Source organism: Protopterus annectens, chromosome 1.part0, assembly GCF_019279795.1.
Source record: "Protopterus annectens isolate FY-2018-M chromosome 1.part0, PAN1.0, whole genome shotgun sequence".
Lineage (NCBI taxonomy): Eukaryota > Metazoa > Chordata > Ceratodontiformes > Protopteridae > Protopterus > Protopterus annectens.
In genome coordinates, this window is record NC_056725.1 from 408,179,508 (window position 1) to 408,197,007 (window position 17,500).

The following is a 17,500-nucleotide window of genomic DNA, read 5'->3' on the forward strand; positions in this document are numbered from 1 at the left end:
GGACAGGTGATCCGCTGTGGCGACCCCTAACCAGGAAAAGCCGAAAGAAGAAGAAGAAGAAAGATTTGGAGTGGAATATTGTGTATGACTGACTTTAATGAGTTCATATATGAGTTCTATTAGTGATAGGAAGTAATGGCTGGTGTAGTTTCTCAGTATGGCCATCAATGATTTCTTTTTTCAGGGAGATTTTCCTCTTCATTTTTATGTGATTGTGGAATTGATATGTTTGAAGAACACTAAAAATAGAGACTCCACAGCTATGGCAGAAACAGTTTAATGCAGAAACATGATTAAAATCCAAGCTGTATCCACATAGACCAACATGATACAATGGTTAAGCGTTTTCACCCAGAACACACCCAGGCTTCTTCAGAACAATTTAAAACATTAAAAGTCCAACCTTTTACATTGCTAGCAGCTTCATGTCAACCAATAAAATACAAATTGCTGAACTAACCACCCTCCCATATTTAAAACCAAATCTAGTAAAATTCCTAAGTATAAAAAATAATGCAAATATGATAAAACCTTGACACATAACTTCTAACTTGCACAAGTAAACTTGAAACATGAATAAAAGACTACATATAAACACAAAAGTGTAAAAAATGTGTGAAAAAAGTGTGTAAAAATATAAAGCCGAAAAGGACATTCACAATTTGGCAGCCCTCAATCTAAGAATGCTATTAATACTAATGTGGTCATTTAATCCTGAGGGCTTCCCTGCGTTTAATTTAATCTGTCAAAATAACTCTCTGTACTCTAACTTGACCTCCCAACAACCCTCCCTTGGGATCATGTGCCACTTACTCCACCACAAAAAATGTTAACTTAACTTAATATTCTTGCATATCTTAGAGTTTTTATAGAGTGCACTGGTTTCTTTTTCTTTGGCAATGTCGTGAACATGTTCATACACCAACTTTTTCAAACACCTTTCGTTCTTCCCAATATAAAATCTCCAACATATTTCACAAACCACCAAATATACCGCACCAACTGCATTACAGTGTCCAGAAGATTTCATAACATAATTTTTAGCTGGTAAATGAATTCCTTCCTTATCCGCCATGTATCTACATTGGTTACATGACCCACACTTATATGCGCCTAAACTTCTATTGTTTACCAAACTCATGTCCTTCTCACCTTTTTCAAACAACTCTTTCAAATTCATGTCCCTTCTCCTTATGAACTTGAGCATTCCTGGAATAAAACTTTTTGTTTCTTCATTAACCATAATTATCCCCCAATACTCAATAATACCCTCAACCTCTGTTGATACTGATGAATAAGTGTGTATAAATGCAGCATCAAAGTCTTCCTCTATCTTATCTTTGTTAGCTGTCACTACATTGCCTAGACCCAAAAGAGGGCTATATTTGACATCCCGCATTAATCACTTCATTAACCAAAACTTCAATAAGTGGACATGAATAACTTCTCTGAATAAAAAGTTATCTAATAAATTTCACCTCTTTAAGAAACACCAATGTATCACTACACATTCATGAGGCTCTAATTAATTGCCCCTTCACTATCCCCTTCTTCTGAGAGAAAGGGTGCCCACAAGGGAGCCTGCAGGATTTTTTGCAGGGGGGGTGCAAACCCAGAGCACCGCCTGCTCCCCCCCATGCAGCCCCCCCCACACACAGTCCCCCCCACACAGCCATTTCAGTGTCCCATTACTTGGCTATTTCTTCCCAGTTGCCATACACACTGTTCAAAAATCTATGTGCATACTGTTTTATGCTTTACTTCTATGATATTACAGATATTTCGATTTAATTTACAAATTTTATAGCACAAACACTGATAGACATTTGCTAAATGAAGTAATAGTCTTACAATGAAAACAGACTTAGCATTAAAACTTCACTACCTTTGAAAGTCATATTAACTGAAACAACATTGAAACCCACATTCAAAGAAAATGCATCTGGCCATTGTCAGGTTAAGTTTACCTTTGGGTTGTTTTCAAATCATTGGCCCTTTGTACACATTTTAGGACCATGCAAAAGATCTTTAATACAATCAGGAAAGTGAATCAATTCTAATATATAATAACTGAATTATATCCCTTGCATAATACAGCACCACTTGATAGAATGTATTTTAAGTTTATAGTTTTGAACATTTTCCCAGTAAGCAATGAAATAAAACATATGAACCAATAAACTGCCCAATTTCATTTCAATTATAAAAGGCCACTCAAATGTCTGTCATTACAACCCACCAATATCAGTCACTATGCACAATCTCTGCAGAAGTAGGTAATCTGAATAATTCCACATTAAAAAGATCTGAAACTAATGAAGAGATTGCTGCTATAAAACAACTTGTATGTCAGTGTTTCAGCTACAAATTCAGTACCTGTTGCCCTTGAAGAATAAATTGCCTATGTTACATTAAAAGAAATGGTAAGCTGGTATATTGCAATAGGGAATGGGTGGCAAGCTGAAAAAAGATGTTCATAGTTACTAGGCATCTCATCCAAAGGAGGACATACTCAGGACTGCGACACCCCACTCCTGAAAATACAAATTTACATGCTGTGTGAGTAGAAGCTACAGCCCTCTGTATCAAGACGCAAGTATGCAACCTGCTGTGCTACTAACATTGCTTTAAAATTCTATACTACAATGATACCACTTGCTAAACAAAAGAGTTGCACTTTTTAAGCAGACTTAGCATGAGCAGCAGTAAACTCATCCCTTGAAGCTCACAATTCCTTGAAAATGCACTTGAAAATAAATTTCACCTGCTAACTCTAACTAGGTCATTTCACTCTCTCTCTCTCTCTCACACACACACACACACACACACACACACACACACACACACACACACACACACACACACACACACACACACACACAGACTCACACACCACAACCTGTTACTGCAAGAAATCTGGACACAGCCTAAAATAAATAGGGACAGTCAGATGAAAAATATTGCTCTGATGAACTTATAAAATTGCTATAGAACAGGATTTGTGTTAGTATGCATTTTTTGAAAGGATATAGCACATAAAACTCAAAATGTTTGTCACTATTTAGCAACTGCAATTCTTTTTAGGTGGAATATGGGGCAAAAATCTGGACATGTGCTGAGCAGGGAGAATATTGAGAAAAGGTTGCTAAGGATGGAGATGCCAGGTAAGAGGAAAAGAGGAAGGCCTAAGATAAGGTTTATGGATGTGGTGAGAGAGGACATGCAGGTAGTTGGTGTGACAGAGCAAGATGCAAGGGACAGGAAGAAATGGAAACAGTTGATCTGCTGTAGTGACCCCTAGCGGGAACAGCTGAAAGAAGAATGTTATTATTATTATTTTAAAAAGTGTTTAACATTTTGGTCAGTTTAGATGAATCAATATAGTTGACTCATTTTATAGGGATTTACTAAACATACAGAACAAAGTAAAAGGGGAGGCATGTTTGTGCACTGAATCTGTGCACGTTTTCATTTGGAAGTACTACTGTATCATGCCAGTAAGTCAATGCAGGTGCACGTGAGCAGATTCACTCCACTTGCTACGGAAGTGTTTCTCTACATTGTAATGTTATGTTGGGCATATACAGTGACTATAAAAAGTGTACACACCACTGTTAAAATGACAGGTTTTTGTGATATAAAAAATGAGACCACAATAAATCATTTCAAAACTTTTCCCACCTTTAATGTGACCTATAACCTGTACAATTCAACAGAAAAATCCGTTAGGGGAAAAAATAAAAAATAAAAAAAGTGCAATTAAGCTGGTTGCATAAGTGTGCACACCCTTAATCTAATACTTTGTTGAAGCACCTTTTGATTTATTGTGGTCTCATGTTTTATATCACAAAAATGTGGCATTTTAACAGGTATGTGTACAGTTTTTATATCCACTGTATTCAACAGGCAGTTTTCTCTCACAGTCTGTAAACTGTGTGCTTGTAAGTTTCATTGAACGTGGATTTAATTTGTCAATTGCATCTTCATAATCCAATGTCATGCAAATGGCTCTCACACATTGCCCCTTAAAAATGTTGTATTTCATTTTTCTCGGATGATTACTAGAATATTCTAAATATGAATTGGTATAAGTATTTTTTCTATAAATTTTCGATTTAAACTCATTTGACCCTTCAAATACTTAGGTGTCCAAATATGGAACCCCTGTAGAAGAACTTGTAATTGTAATTGTAATTGTAATTGTAAACTTCAGGTAGTCACTACTGATGTTAATGTGTTAATGCGGATTATGAAGATGCAATTGACGAATTAAATTTTATTACTAGTTTATTTTTAGATAGAAATTATCAAATAGAGATGATGGATGAAGTAAGGAAATATGTTCTGGGGGAAAGGGGTGTTAAATATATACCGTTGTTGGGAGCTAGGGTCAATGGGAAGAATTCTAACATTAAGAAGGAAATTACTTTAAATGGTTTTAAGAGAGCATGTGTAATAGAGTATGGACCATATACCAACAATGTCAAGGAGATTATTTCTAGCATGTGGAATATTCTTTTGATGGATGATGAAATCAAAGAGGTATTAGGTTTGAAACCCACATTTGTGTACAAAATGAGTAGAAACATTAAAGGATACTTAGAGCAAGGTGTCAGGAATAGGGGACTAGAGAATAGGACTAAGCATACTACAAAATGCGGACAATGTAACCAATGCCACACTATCAATGAAAGTGAAGGTTTAGTTTTGGATAACATCAATAGAACTAAGATTAAATTTGTCAAGGGGGAATTGTGCAACCAGATATGTGATATATTTGGCTAAAAGCACGGAATGTCCAGGATACTATATAGGTAAGACAGAGCGGTGTTTTAAGAAAAGGATATATGCTCACCTATATAGTATCAGGATGAAGGACAACAAAAATGCTTTATTTAAGCATGTGGAAAAACATGGAAATGAACATAAATTCACTTTTGGCATTTTGGAAAATATTGTCCCTGACCCTAGAGGGGGTGACATTAAAAATGTTTTGGCATGTAAGGAAATATGGTGGCAATTATTTACTGATGCTAACATTCCCCCTGGATTAAATGATTTCATATCTATTAAACCTCTGTTGGACAGAAGAAGATAATTGATTAATTAACTAAGTATTTCTTGTATCTTATTTTTTGCATCATTTTTATCATGTATACTATATTTATATACATGTGAATTTTATGTCATATTTTATATTTATCTCATATGGTATTATGTCTCTTTAAGAATGGTTGACTGTTATCAAATAGTTTGGCGCCATTTTATGTATTTAAACAGTACGTAGGAATGATTGATTGTTCTGAAGAAGCTCACAATTTTTGTGAGTGAAAGCGCTTAACATTTTTATGTAAAATAAAATCTACAATTGGTTTTACAGAGTTTCAGCAGTTGAGCTGGTTTCAGAGTTGTCGTGTAGTGGAACTGTTTGCTGTTTATCTGTGGTGGTGTTGTGTTTCAGATGGAGTGTCACGGAGTTTTAAGTTGAACTGAAACACAGATTTTTCATTTCTGTTGTTGACCATATATGTTAGGTTGGTTACTAATGGTGGTATCTATTTTCTGCTTTAACTATTGCCTTCATCTAGAGATTTTCTCCTTAGCACTCTAGTTTAAAAGAAACATCCCATCTTAAGACGTTGCTGGTTAACAAGCATTCTAAGTAGCTTAAATAACCAATTATTGTGTGTTCCCTCATTGTCAGTCTGTCTGACAGGCACTAGACAGTCGTTAATTCTCAAATACTCAGCTGAATCACTTTGTATCAGAGGGCACCATTAGCCTTAAATTGTGCATCATAGCTATTTTATCAGTGCATGTTAACTTTGAGGATAATTTCAGACTAAAGCAGCTAGTTCTAGTTCTGAAAACTCCCAGCATTTTCAGAAGTAAACCCCCTACGGGGATGACCTTACTTGTTATTAAACCTCAGAGATTGGGAGGAGGGCAGTACAGAATAAGGTTAAAGAAAAGCCAGACAGGAATGTGCATGCATTCTTGCGTAAACATATTTAAAGAAAATGAATGTAAGGAGATAAACAGACAGGTAATACTTCATTATGTATTCCTTGTGCCGTTCTCAGTGACCTTTACATTTTCTTTCTTAATAACAGCTTTGTTACCAGTTTTGTAATCAGTGATGCAACTTGCAAGTAAATAATTTTCAGAATGGGTGTAATAAGAGCTGAACATCAGAGAAATGGTGTTCAGCATATTTCTTGTTATTCATAATGGCGGCTGTATTTTGTCAAGCTAAATATTTTTTCATGAACACCTCATTTTACAAAAAGTTAGAAAGGACAGCAGCATAAAAACTGGAACGAAGCTGAAATTAAGTTTTAGATTAGAACAATCTACATAAAAGATATGTACCAAACATTTAGGTATATAGGGTGAGTGGTGGCTATCTCTTCACCTTCCAGTGTGAACTGTGAGTCCCCGGTTCCTCAGTAAGAAGTGACATACAGCTGTGTGTCTCACGGCAGCAAGCAGCCTGGTATAGCACTGCAGTTGTTCTTCAGAAGAAATGGGAACTCTGTGTGGTGATGAAGCACTTCTCTCTTTATTTCTCTGTTTCCCTGCCTCTCTTTGAAGCTCATACACACTCATTTTATGCCTGCGTCCGCACCATACACATCCTCCCATACTTTCCCTCTTTGCTTTAAGAGATGCTGTAGTGCTTCTAATAAATTCTTCAAAGTGCACTGAGAACTAAGCTTTTCAAGTGGATTTTACACCTGTCTTTTGACTCTTTCTGACACCCGGGTCCTTGGAGGATAAACATTGCTAGGAACGTTAAGATAAATACAGAGGAAAAGTGCTGATACTGCTAGGCTGAGCCAAGTCACTTTTGTTGAAAAGTATGGCTCTCTCCAGTCTCTGCTCCAACAATCTCCACTGGCACCAACCACCGGAACTACCCCCAGCAACATGGAAGGCCAAAAGGCCATCTACAAGTCAAACTTAGGCAGGCTCGTCATCAGGCATCACATCGTGGATGTGATGGAGAAGCTGTGTTAGCTACAGGAACTGTCTGCACTCTGCAGTATGTGCATTGGGATGGGATGGGATTGGGAATGGGGATGGGGAGGGCACTGGACACTAGGGGAAAATACTGGGCACTCACACTCCATCTCAAGTGCACTGCTTTTATGTTTTGGCACCAAGCGTTCAGTGTACAAAAAAAATGCATTACCTCAGGAGTGGACTTCTTTCTTGTTCCCTGTCTTTGATCAACCTACCTTCTTGTTGTTATACAAAAACTAAATGCACAACACCACCAGTCCAGTCCAGTCCACCACATGATGAATCTTATGTTTGGTTTGTTCAGGTCAGGAATAGGATACTTCCACTCTCTGTCATCCAATTAACTCTACGCAACTAACGGTTGTAAACAGAGAGATGAAGTCTAAGGAGGAATCGAGGTTTGTCAGATATGCATCATCATGTCATGTGACTGCCACCTCCACTAACATCTCTTCTGAAGTTCCGAATGATGCAGGCTTTATAGGAAAAAAAGTAAGTGGAAATGATAGAAAAAAGTGTGTTTTGCCAAATCATCACAGACAGCTTTAAAAAAATCCAGGGGGGTGCAAGTGCACCCCCTTGTACCTGCCTGTGGGCACCCTTGCGTGCCCACTATTGTAGTGCAAATATGAATTTGAAAATGCATGTTTTCGAAATATTTTAGATTGAAAACAATTAGTCATAAAATCCTTGTACAAGGTTACATCTAAATAATCAATAGTTCCCAAAGATGAAAACACAATAGGTTTGGAACGGTTTCATGAAGTGTTGTTGGAAGTGAAATACTAGAAAGCTGATTATGTTAACCTTATTTTGGAATTCATGGAAATCATTTTAAGGAATAATTTCATGTTTTTTAACAGAGAGTATTATAGACAGGAACAGGGTGTAGCTATGGTGGCTGCATGTGCCCCTTTACATGCCAACTAATATTGGAAAAGGAAATTTATTTTTAACACAGAGTGGTTTAATTATATTGCATTTTATCCCAGTTCCTGGATGAAATGTGCCTTTTTTGCAGGGTCCAGGCGATAAACTTACTGAATTCCTGTATTATATCAATAGCACTACTGATTTTTTAAGATTTACTTACACTACATCTTTTGAATCATCACTGGAAGCGTTCAATTAACACCAAAAAAAAAGAAACAAAAGTGGTAAAGGAACGCTGTAAACCGCTGTCCGCAACTCACCAAAACAAGAAACCACCCTTCTGAACAGTATCACTAAACATGGAAATTCCCGACCAAAGCCTTCAGTGTAAAAATATTTTTTGAACCAAAGCATAAAGTAATACTACAATTACTGTTGTCTCCGTCTGCTACACAGAATGACCGGCAAAATGTTTCACGTAAATTGTCCAAACTGGAAAGCCAAAGTCCATATACGTAATGCAAATACAAACTCTTTATTAAAACATAATAATGTTAAGCGCTTTCACTCACACAAACAGAGCTTCTTCAGAACTGACCCAACAGCTGATTCACAATGTTTAAACAACTTAATTGGCACCAAATTCTTAAAGTAACATCACCCTAATAGCGAAACCTAAAATTTCATAAATATCATCATTCTGAACCAAAATATACAAAATATAACATAACACTTTCACTCTACGCCTTCTTAATATCATAAAAATAATATAAAAATATTTAGAAATATTTAAAAATACGTACTTTTGTACCATACTATCTGTAATATGTGAACCTGTCATACCTTTGTGTGCGAACCTATTAAATACAAAGAAGTGGCTTAATAGCAATATGGTCATTCAGACCTGGTGATGTCACTGCATCTGTTAATAATTGCCACCACACTTCTTTGTATGACAGCTTACCTCTTAGGTCGCCACCCCTAGAATCCATCACAACATTCTCTAAAATTGAAAATTTAAATGTAGGTTCTGATCCATGTCTTTCTACATGTCTGTAAAGTGCATTATTTTTGTCCTTAGTCTTTATACTGTAGAGGTGTGCATATATCCAATTTTTAAAAAAACTTTCAGTTTTTCCTATGTAAAAGCCTGAACATGCTACACATTTTGCTAAATAAATAATATACTTTGAATTACAATTACCCTGTTCAAACCTAAGCATTGTCTTATTAATGTTATTCAATACTATACCATGAGCTTCATTAATAGCATGGCATTGACTGCAATTACCACATTTTGAAGTAAACTTAGTTCTGTGGGCAGACTCAAACTCACTCAATCCCCCTTCCATTAAGCCTTTCAAGTTCCTCCCCATCTTATACACAAAACTGGGTCTAGAACCCAAAATGTCTATGGATTCCTGATCAACAGTCAAAACATTCAAATTTCCAATTAATATATCTTTAATTTTCCTTGAATATGGTCCATATTCGATGACACAAGCCCTAGAGAAAGCTTCAGAATTATTCCTACTGACTAAATCAAAACCCACATTTGTACAATTTCTATTGGATCCTAACAGTGGGACAAATCTCTTCCCCCATTCCTTTACCACATAATCTTTTACATCACCCATCATTTTATAATTGTAACGTCTTTCCTTAAACAAATCAGTAATGTATTCTAATTCACTTAACATATCTGTATATTCAGAGGTCATCCTCACTGCTCTTATGCATTGTCCCTTGTAAATACTATACTTCATTTTGTTAGGATGGTAGCTAGTGTATTCCAAATATTAATTGCTAAAAGTCTCTTTTCTATGTATTCTAGACTTAAAGCGCACATCAGTAATAGTTACCAAGGTGTCCAAATATACAACTCCTTCACGATTGCAGGTATAGGTAAATTTCAAAAATTCACTACTGTTGTTTAAAAATTTCATAAAAGTGTTAAAGGTAACTAGATCTCTGTCCCATAAAATGTAAATATCATCCAAAAAACGTGAATAGTATTTGATGTTTTTTTCATAATATATACTTTTAAATATAGTGTTCTCTTCCCAGTCAAGCATTAGCAAATTTGCAAAAATGGGGGCGCAAGCCGCCCCCATTGCCGCACCTTTGATTTGTCTAAATAATTCACCTTCAAAATAGATGTAATTATTGTCTAAAACAATCGACATAAGTTCCAAAATCAAAATAACTTTGTCCCAATCAAGGTGACTATATTTTCTTATGCCATTGGTAAATGCTTCCATTCCTTCATCTTTTGGAATACATGAGAACAAGTCCACTACATCTATGGATACAAATAAAAGGCCCTGTTTCCAGATATCCACCAGATAATTTCTTAAAAATTCCCAAGAATCCTTAACCATATGTTTTACCACACTATATATAGGTTTAAGTGTGGTGTCTATTAAAACACCCACTGAGAATGTTTTAGATTTACTTCCTGCAATTATTGGTCGAAATGGTGAATTACAGATATCTTTGTGAATTTTAGGAATGCCCACAATCATGGCCATTCTAGGATGTTCGACCTTAAGAAACTTATAAGTATCCTCAGTAATTCGTCTGTCCAATAAAAACTCCTCAATATGCAAATCTATTCGCCTGCAGGCTATATTAATTTCATTACGGGAGACCGTTTCATAGTAGCCAGAAGCATGTAAAATAGCATGCATCTTAGATGTATATTCCAAACAATCATACATAACGGCTCCCTCACCTTTGTCGGGTTTCATAACCCTTATGTTGCTGTTAACCCTTAGTTTCTTAAGTGTGTTTTGTTCATCTCGAGAAAAATTACTTCTCATTCTCCTCTTAACTACCTGATTTTGAATTTGGTAAGTCCCCCGAGTTACCAATCTGTCAAATATTTGCACGTTAGGATTCATGGGGGGAACAAATGTACTTTTTTTCTTAATATCTCCCTTTTTGTTAGTAGGTTGTTCTATATTATCTTTAAATAATAAAGCCAAATTCAATTTCCTAGTATAAAGCTTAAATTCTTTAAGACAATCAACTAGCCTAAAATTAGGGGTTGGAATATATTTAATTCCTTTCGATAATAAGTTAAAATGTGATTTATCCAAAGTAACATCTGTGTAATTATAAATTTTAAATTGATTATAACAATGCATGACTCCATCAGTCATAATATCTTGATCACTTTCAAACTCTTCCTTTCTACCATTCCTTAAGTCTGTTTTCTTTACCAATTCTTCCCTTTTTCCTGATGGTAAAACACCTTTTTCCTCCATTTTCCTCCCCTTTTCCAATCCATCTGTTTCCCATTTTTCCACCCCTAGTGAAAATTCGGTATATCCTTGTAATGTTTTTCTATGTAATAATCCCCCTGAACATTGTTAGTAACATAGGAATGATTCCTATTTCGAAATTGACGTTTATGATACCGGTCTACATTATCAATAGGTATTTTATTAACATATCCTAACAAAATGAAGTATAGTATTTACAAGGGACAATGCATAAGAGCAGTGAGGATGACCTCTGAATATACAGATATGTTAAGTGAATTAGAATACATTGCTGATTTGTTTAAGGAAAGAGGTTACAATTATAAAATGATGGGTGATGTAAAAGATTATGTGGTAAAGGAATGGGGGAAGAGATTTGTCCCACTGTTAGGATCCAATAGAAACTGTAAAAATGTGGGTTTTGATTTAGTCAGTAGGAATAATTCTAAAGCTTTCTCTAGGGCTTGTGTCATCAAATATGGACCATATTCAAGGAACATTAAAGATATATTAATTGGAAATTGGAATGTTTTGACTGTTGATCAGGAATCCATAGACATTTTGGGTTCTAGACCCAATTTTGTGTATAAGATGGGGAGGAACATGAAAGGCTTAATGGAAGGGGGATTGAGTTAGTTTGAATTTGCCCACAGAACTAAGTTTACTTCAAAATGTGGTAATTGCAATCAATGCCATGCTATTAATGAAGCTCTTGGTATAACATTAATAAGACAAGGCTTAGGTTTGAACAGGGTAACTGTAATTCGAAGTATATTATTTATTTAGCAAAATGTGTAGCATGTTCAGGCTTCTACATAGGAAAAACTGAGAGGTTTTTTTAAAAAACGTATATATGCACAGCTCTACAGTATAAAGACTAAGGACAAAAATAATGCACTTTACAGACATGTAGAAAGACATGGATCAGAACCTACATTTAAATTTTCAATTTTAGAGAATGTTGTGATGGATTCTAGGGGTGGCGACCTAAGAGGTAAGCTGTCATACAAAGAAGTGTGGTGGCAATTATTAACAGATGCAGTGACATCACAGGTCTGAATGACCATATTGCTATTAAGCCACTTCTTTGTATTTAATAGGTTCGCACACAAAAGTATGACAGGTTCACATATTACAGATAGTATGGTACAAAAGTACGTATTTTTAAATATTTCTAAATATTTTTATATTATTTTTATGATATTAAGAAGGCGTAGAGTGAAACTGTTATGTTATATTTTGTATATTTTGTTTTTTTTATGTGTTCAGAATGATGATATTTATGAAATTTTATGTTTCGCTATTTGTTACTTTAAGAATTTGGTGCCAATGAAGTTATTTAAACATTGTGAATCAGCTGTTGGGTCAGTTCTGAAGAAGCTCTGTTTGTGTGAGTGAAAGCACTTAACATTATTATGCTTTAATAAAGAGTTTGTATTTGCATTACGTATATGGACTTTGGCTTTCCAGTTTGGACAATTTATGTGAACCATTTTGCCGGTCATTCTGTGTAGCAGACGGAGGCAACAGTAATTGTAGTATTACTGTATGCTTTGGTTCAAAAAATATTTTTACACTGAAGGCTTTGGTCTGGAATTTCCACGTTTGGAGATACTGTTCAGAAGGGTGGTTTCTTGTTTTGGTGAGTTGCGGACAGCGGTTTACAGCGTTCCTTTACTGCTTTTGTACACTACATCTTTGGGAACTATTGATTATTTAGATATGACCTTGTACAAGGATTTTACGAATAATTGTTTTCAGTCTAAAATATTTTGAAAACATACGTTTTCAATGATTTGCCAATGATTTATTATAAAACCACAATTTTATGAAAAATAGACCAAAAATATGAGGCAAAAATCTGGACATTCTTCGAAAATCTGTACAGTTGAGAGGTATGAATACTAATCAAATGTAGTGATTTCCACTTGCTGTTGTATGACAAGGTTTTCAAACAATTTAAGAACATTACGGTTGACACTTTAGATGACATGAAATGAATACATACTTATTTTATTTAAAATAACATTAATATTACATTAACATATATCTTTCCTCATTATTATAAAATTAAAGTTACAAAGTCTGGAGCATCGCAAGAGTATTTCTTTAGGTCAGCCCAGTGTGGTTTATTGTTTTGAGATGAGATGAACCATTTCACACATTTGGAACTTGATTGTGATAATACATAAGTACCACAATTACATTGGCTTTAATTACCCACCATCTCACATATGCTGTGCTACTTGTGACTCATAACATAATATATGTTTGTGTGTCTTTCAGCTTTTCCCGGTTAGGGGTCGCCACAGCGGAACTCCGGTCTGCTAATGATGGGTAGTGGATTTTTACATACTGGGTTACCAGCCCTGACGCACAACCTTCAACGAAGGCATGCCCCATTCACGTATGCCTCCACACAGAAGATGCTCTAGCTGAGAATCGAACAGGACAATGTCTTGCTATGAGGCGACAATGCTACCACAGCACCACCACCGCAGTGCACTCATAATATAATATATAAGCTTTCAAAATGCCCAGCACAAAGCAACATTCTCCACAACTACTATCCCAACAGACCACTATACTCATATGATAAAAACTTCTTGCCATCCATAAACCTGAGAGATCTGTGGGAAATGTCCTGTACTCTAGCTATGTTGTCTGATCCTGAAACTCAGTTCTATTTGTCTCAAGGTCCATATCTAACCTCCACAAATTTAAATCTACACTAAAAGAATTTCTATCTGAATCCAGAATTTGTTCTTGCCCTACATCTGACTAAACACTTTCTGTATTCTCTTCCAGTGTCAGCAGTTAGCTCCGTAACCAAAAAACTATAAGCCCTCCACTTAACACAATGCAGAGACATTCATTTCCACTGGAATACCATATGCTTGTAATACATATACATTACTAGTCTCCACCCATAACAACCACCCCTGAGTTTATTTAATTTAATTCAGCTATTATTTCCTTATTACTTCCTCATCTACACTCTTCTCTCAGTTTTCTCTGTTACATCTTTTGTAACTTTCAGTCCATATATCATAATATTCTATCTCCAAGGCTAATTCACCTGCATTTTCCTTTCCTCCTTTTTTCACAGTCTCAGCCGTCTTATTCAATATACCCATTATGTGTCCTGATATTCTAATGTTATAATGTCTTTGGAAATAAATCATTCTCTTTATTTTTTCCTGTGGCAACATTGTTATTCTGTTTATCTATCTTTGTCAGCAAATTACGTATAATTTCCTATAGGAACTAGAGCAAATAGCTTCTATTACTTATTCATCTTACATCTGCTGTGATGATGCAGTGGTTAGCGTTGTTGCCTCACAGCATGAGGTTCTCCGATTCGATTCTCAGCTGGTGTGCCTTCTGTGCAGAGTCTGCATGTCCTCCCTGCAGTTGAGTGAGTTTTAAAGATATGCAGGTGTGTGCATGTACCTTCTCTGAAGGTTAAGTGCTGGGCTGGCAACTCGACACCATAAAAACACCACTGCCAGTCAATCTGCGGAATGGTAATCCACTGTAGAAATCCCTAACAGGAGAATCTGAAAGACATTGCTTACTTATTCATCTTACATGTTACTTATGTCTGTGATTGTGTTTATATTAACTTTACTGGAGCTTTTCTTTCTGGGCCTCCACTGAAAATTGGTACCATTGCCCAGCTGGTCTTTCCTGGTAAACAAATGTCAATAAATAAATAACAAATTATCTGTGTGCAGAAACAATATTGTACAAACTTTATCTTACACAATGGGTGTATTTTGATTGCCAGGTGAAATGCTCCTTCAATGCATGCTTAAATGCATGGCTTTTGAGATGTACCTTAAATTAAAGGGAAGCTTGTTCCAGATATTGCTTATATAGATTGAATAGCATGCACCTTTATACTTAATTGCAGATCTGAGGATATGTATAAGGCACCAAGTAGAAGATAAGAACACAGACTAAAGCTTACTCTAGGTTAGGATGTTGACCAGTGACAACGACTTGTGTGTACACATTAGTTTATGGGCAAAATATAATTATACAGAGGAAAGGGGTGCTAAAATATGTACTGAATGATAGGGGCTTATATTTTGTGTGATGATCCAGAATGAATCTGGAAATTTTGACCTATCCTAAATTCCTGCTTCTGCATTAGCAGTGACTGTACGTAAGTAGGTGTGCAGAATAAAAGAGTGAAGGAAGGAAGTATAGTGCTGAAGTAATGTATGCTTCACAGGGGGAGAAGGAATGCTAGGAACAATTAATGATGTACTTTTTTTTTACTGATTGGTTAAAACTATGCTCTACAGAACTCACAATGTTTGCTATTTTCAGTTTCATGTTATGTCCTCTTATTCATTAGGCACTGGTTGCTGGAGTAGAAAATGACGGTATACAAATAAAACCATTTTGGTTTTCACCTATTTAATACAGCATTATTGATACAGTGAGGCATGCTCTTACCTGATAACAGTTGGATACAGCTCAGATGTGTAGAGGAAAGCAGTACAGAAGGATGCCTCTGAGAAACCTTTCCCAACTGCGGCAATTATTGAACGAACATAGCCCAAATCTGGACAGAAGGATACACTTATGAGGAATAATACAACATTATCTATTTATAAAAACAATTTCTTGGAAACTCTTAGAAATATGTCAAGTGAAAATATTTTAGTTATACTTGTCATTCATAAAGCATACCAAGGCAAAGATAAATATGTTTAATTTGCTTGAAGCCAAACAGGGATAATAAACTTCTGATAGTAACAAAATAATTAACACAATGTAACATTTTTAATTTTAGTTTAGTGTTCTACATGTACAAAGTAATTTTTCCTCCTGGCAATAGTCAAAGGATGCATGCGTATATCAATCAGAAATCAGACCCAATAGTACTTTTTATGTTGTAACATTACAACTGCTTTTAACATAATGAGGAGCACAAGGGAACTCCAGGGTGTTTTAGTACCCCTTCATTGCTGGAAATCTTGGACTGTAGACAACTGCAGCTGAGACAGAGCAATTGTCTGTTCAGTCTATCTTGACATGCTGAGTTATATTTTTGTCAGTAAAGGATTCAGTGTGAAATATCCTTCTCTTAATAACATTACAGCTATCCCTAAGTATATGATATACCCACAGTTCTTTCTAAGGTCTGTCTAAATGATTTGTCTTTAGACATAATATTTCTGCTGACATATGACTGGACAAAGGGTACTTTCATCCATGACTTACACAGAAAGTAAAATTATTTATTTCCTAGTATCAAAGCCCTTTCAAGGCACCCCGATACTTTGCTTACCTCACTTTAGGCCTTGCTTTGCAACATAAATTAATTTTACTTACATTTGTATAAAAGCATCCCACTGGGATCAAAGAAATATCAATCAAGATCAAAGAAAGGAGAATCATGGACAAAATGGCTAAAAAATAAAAAATAAAGAATGAGACAAAGTAAGTGTGACATGGAAACACTTAAAAATTTTACTGAGAAGGAGACTGTTGGGCCTATTTTTAGAACTGCAGGAAAGCAAAAACTTACAAAAGTGGTTTCAAATGCAGTTGATGTTCCTGAAAAATCCAAAATGGGCATACAAGTAGTTGGCAAAAGTCAGCTGACTTGCTTACTCTGAAGAGAGATCCATTTTGTGGTGTTGATGATGCCAGTGGCAACAACTTAGATTGGGAATAACTGATACACTCTACAAGAGAATTAATGATAACATTTGATTCATCCAAATGTGTCTAGTATTCAAATGTGTATCAAGAGTTATTTCATATGATGGTATTCAACAGGATAGCCCACAAACTGTTTTCACCTGTATCTTTTTCTTGTCCCTAGCCTTTATAGCCAGCAGCTCCTTCAGCTGAATGATTAACCTTTTGTTCCCTCATTGCAGATACTATGCAAATGTAGCATGGGGGGGGGGGGTCAATGATGGGTCATCAGCTAGAGGTTTTACTCACTACAAGTTTCCACTCAACTGTACATGCTCCTCCAAAGCAGTGTCTTCAGTGCTGTGCTCATTGTGTGCTTACATTCTCACACAAACGCATGTATTCCTACAGATATGTATGAACACACATGCACGCACCCCCCCCACACACACATAAAATTAATTGTTGGAATTTCTTTGATGAGGGAGAATAGTTAAAGCCTTCTCTATCAAAGTGGTAGCTATTTAGGGGATTTCATGCAAGGGGAAGACTCTAAAACCATTCTCAAGGCAGCACTTGGTCCTCAGTCCATACCTTCACTAAACATAACAAACTGGATAATGGTTTTAAGAAGACTGTATTTCAAGTTAGGGAGGGTTGGCATAATGGTTAAG

General features: G+C 35.8%; 1 protein-coding gene across 1 annotated transcript in view; it reads right to left on the reverse strand.

Moving 5' to 3' along the window:
* The window catches only part of LOC122792613 (solute carrier family 22 member 7-like), a 588,108-nt gene that overhangs the window by 86,678 nt on the left and 483,930 nt on the right, over positions 1 to 17,500 (reverse strand). Inside the window, exon 8 of the mRNA XM_044060277.1 lies at positions 15,633 to 15,741. Coding sequence (XP_043916212.1) covers positions 15,633 to 15,741 — 109 coding nt within the window. The remainder of the gene's footprint in view (positions 1 to 15,632; positions 15,742 to 17,500) is intronic.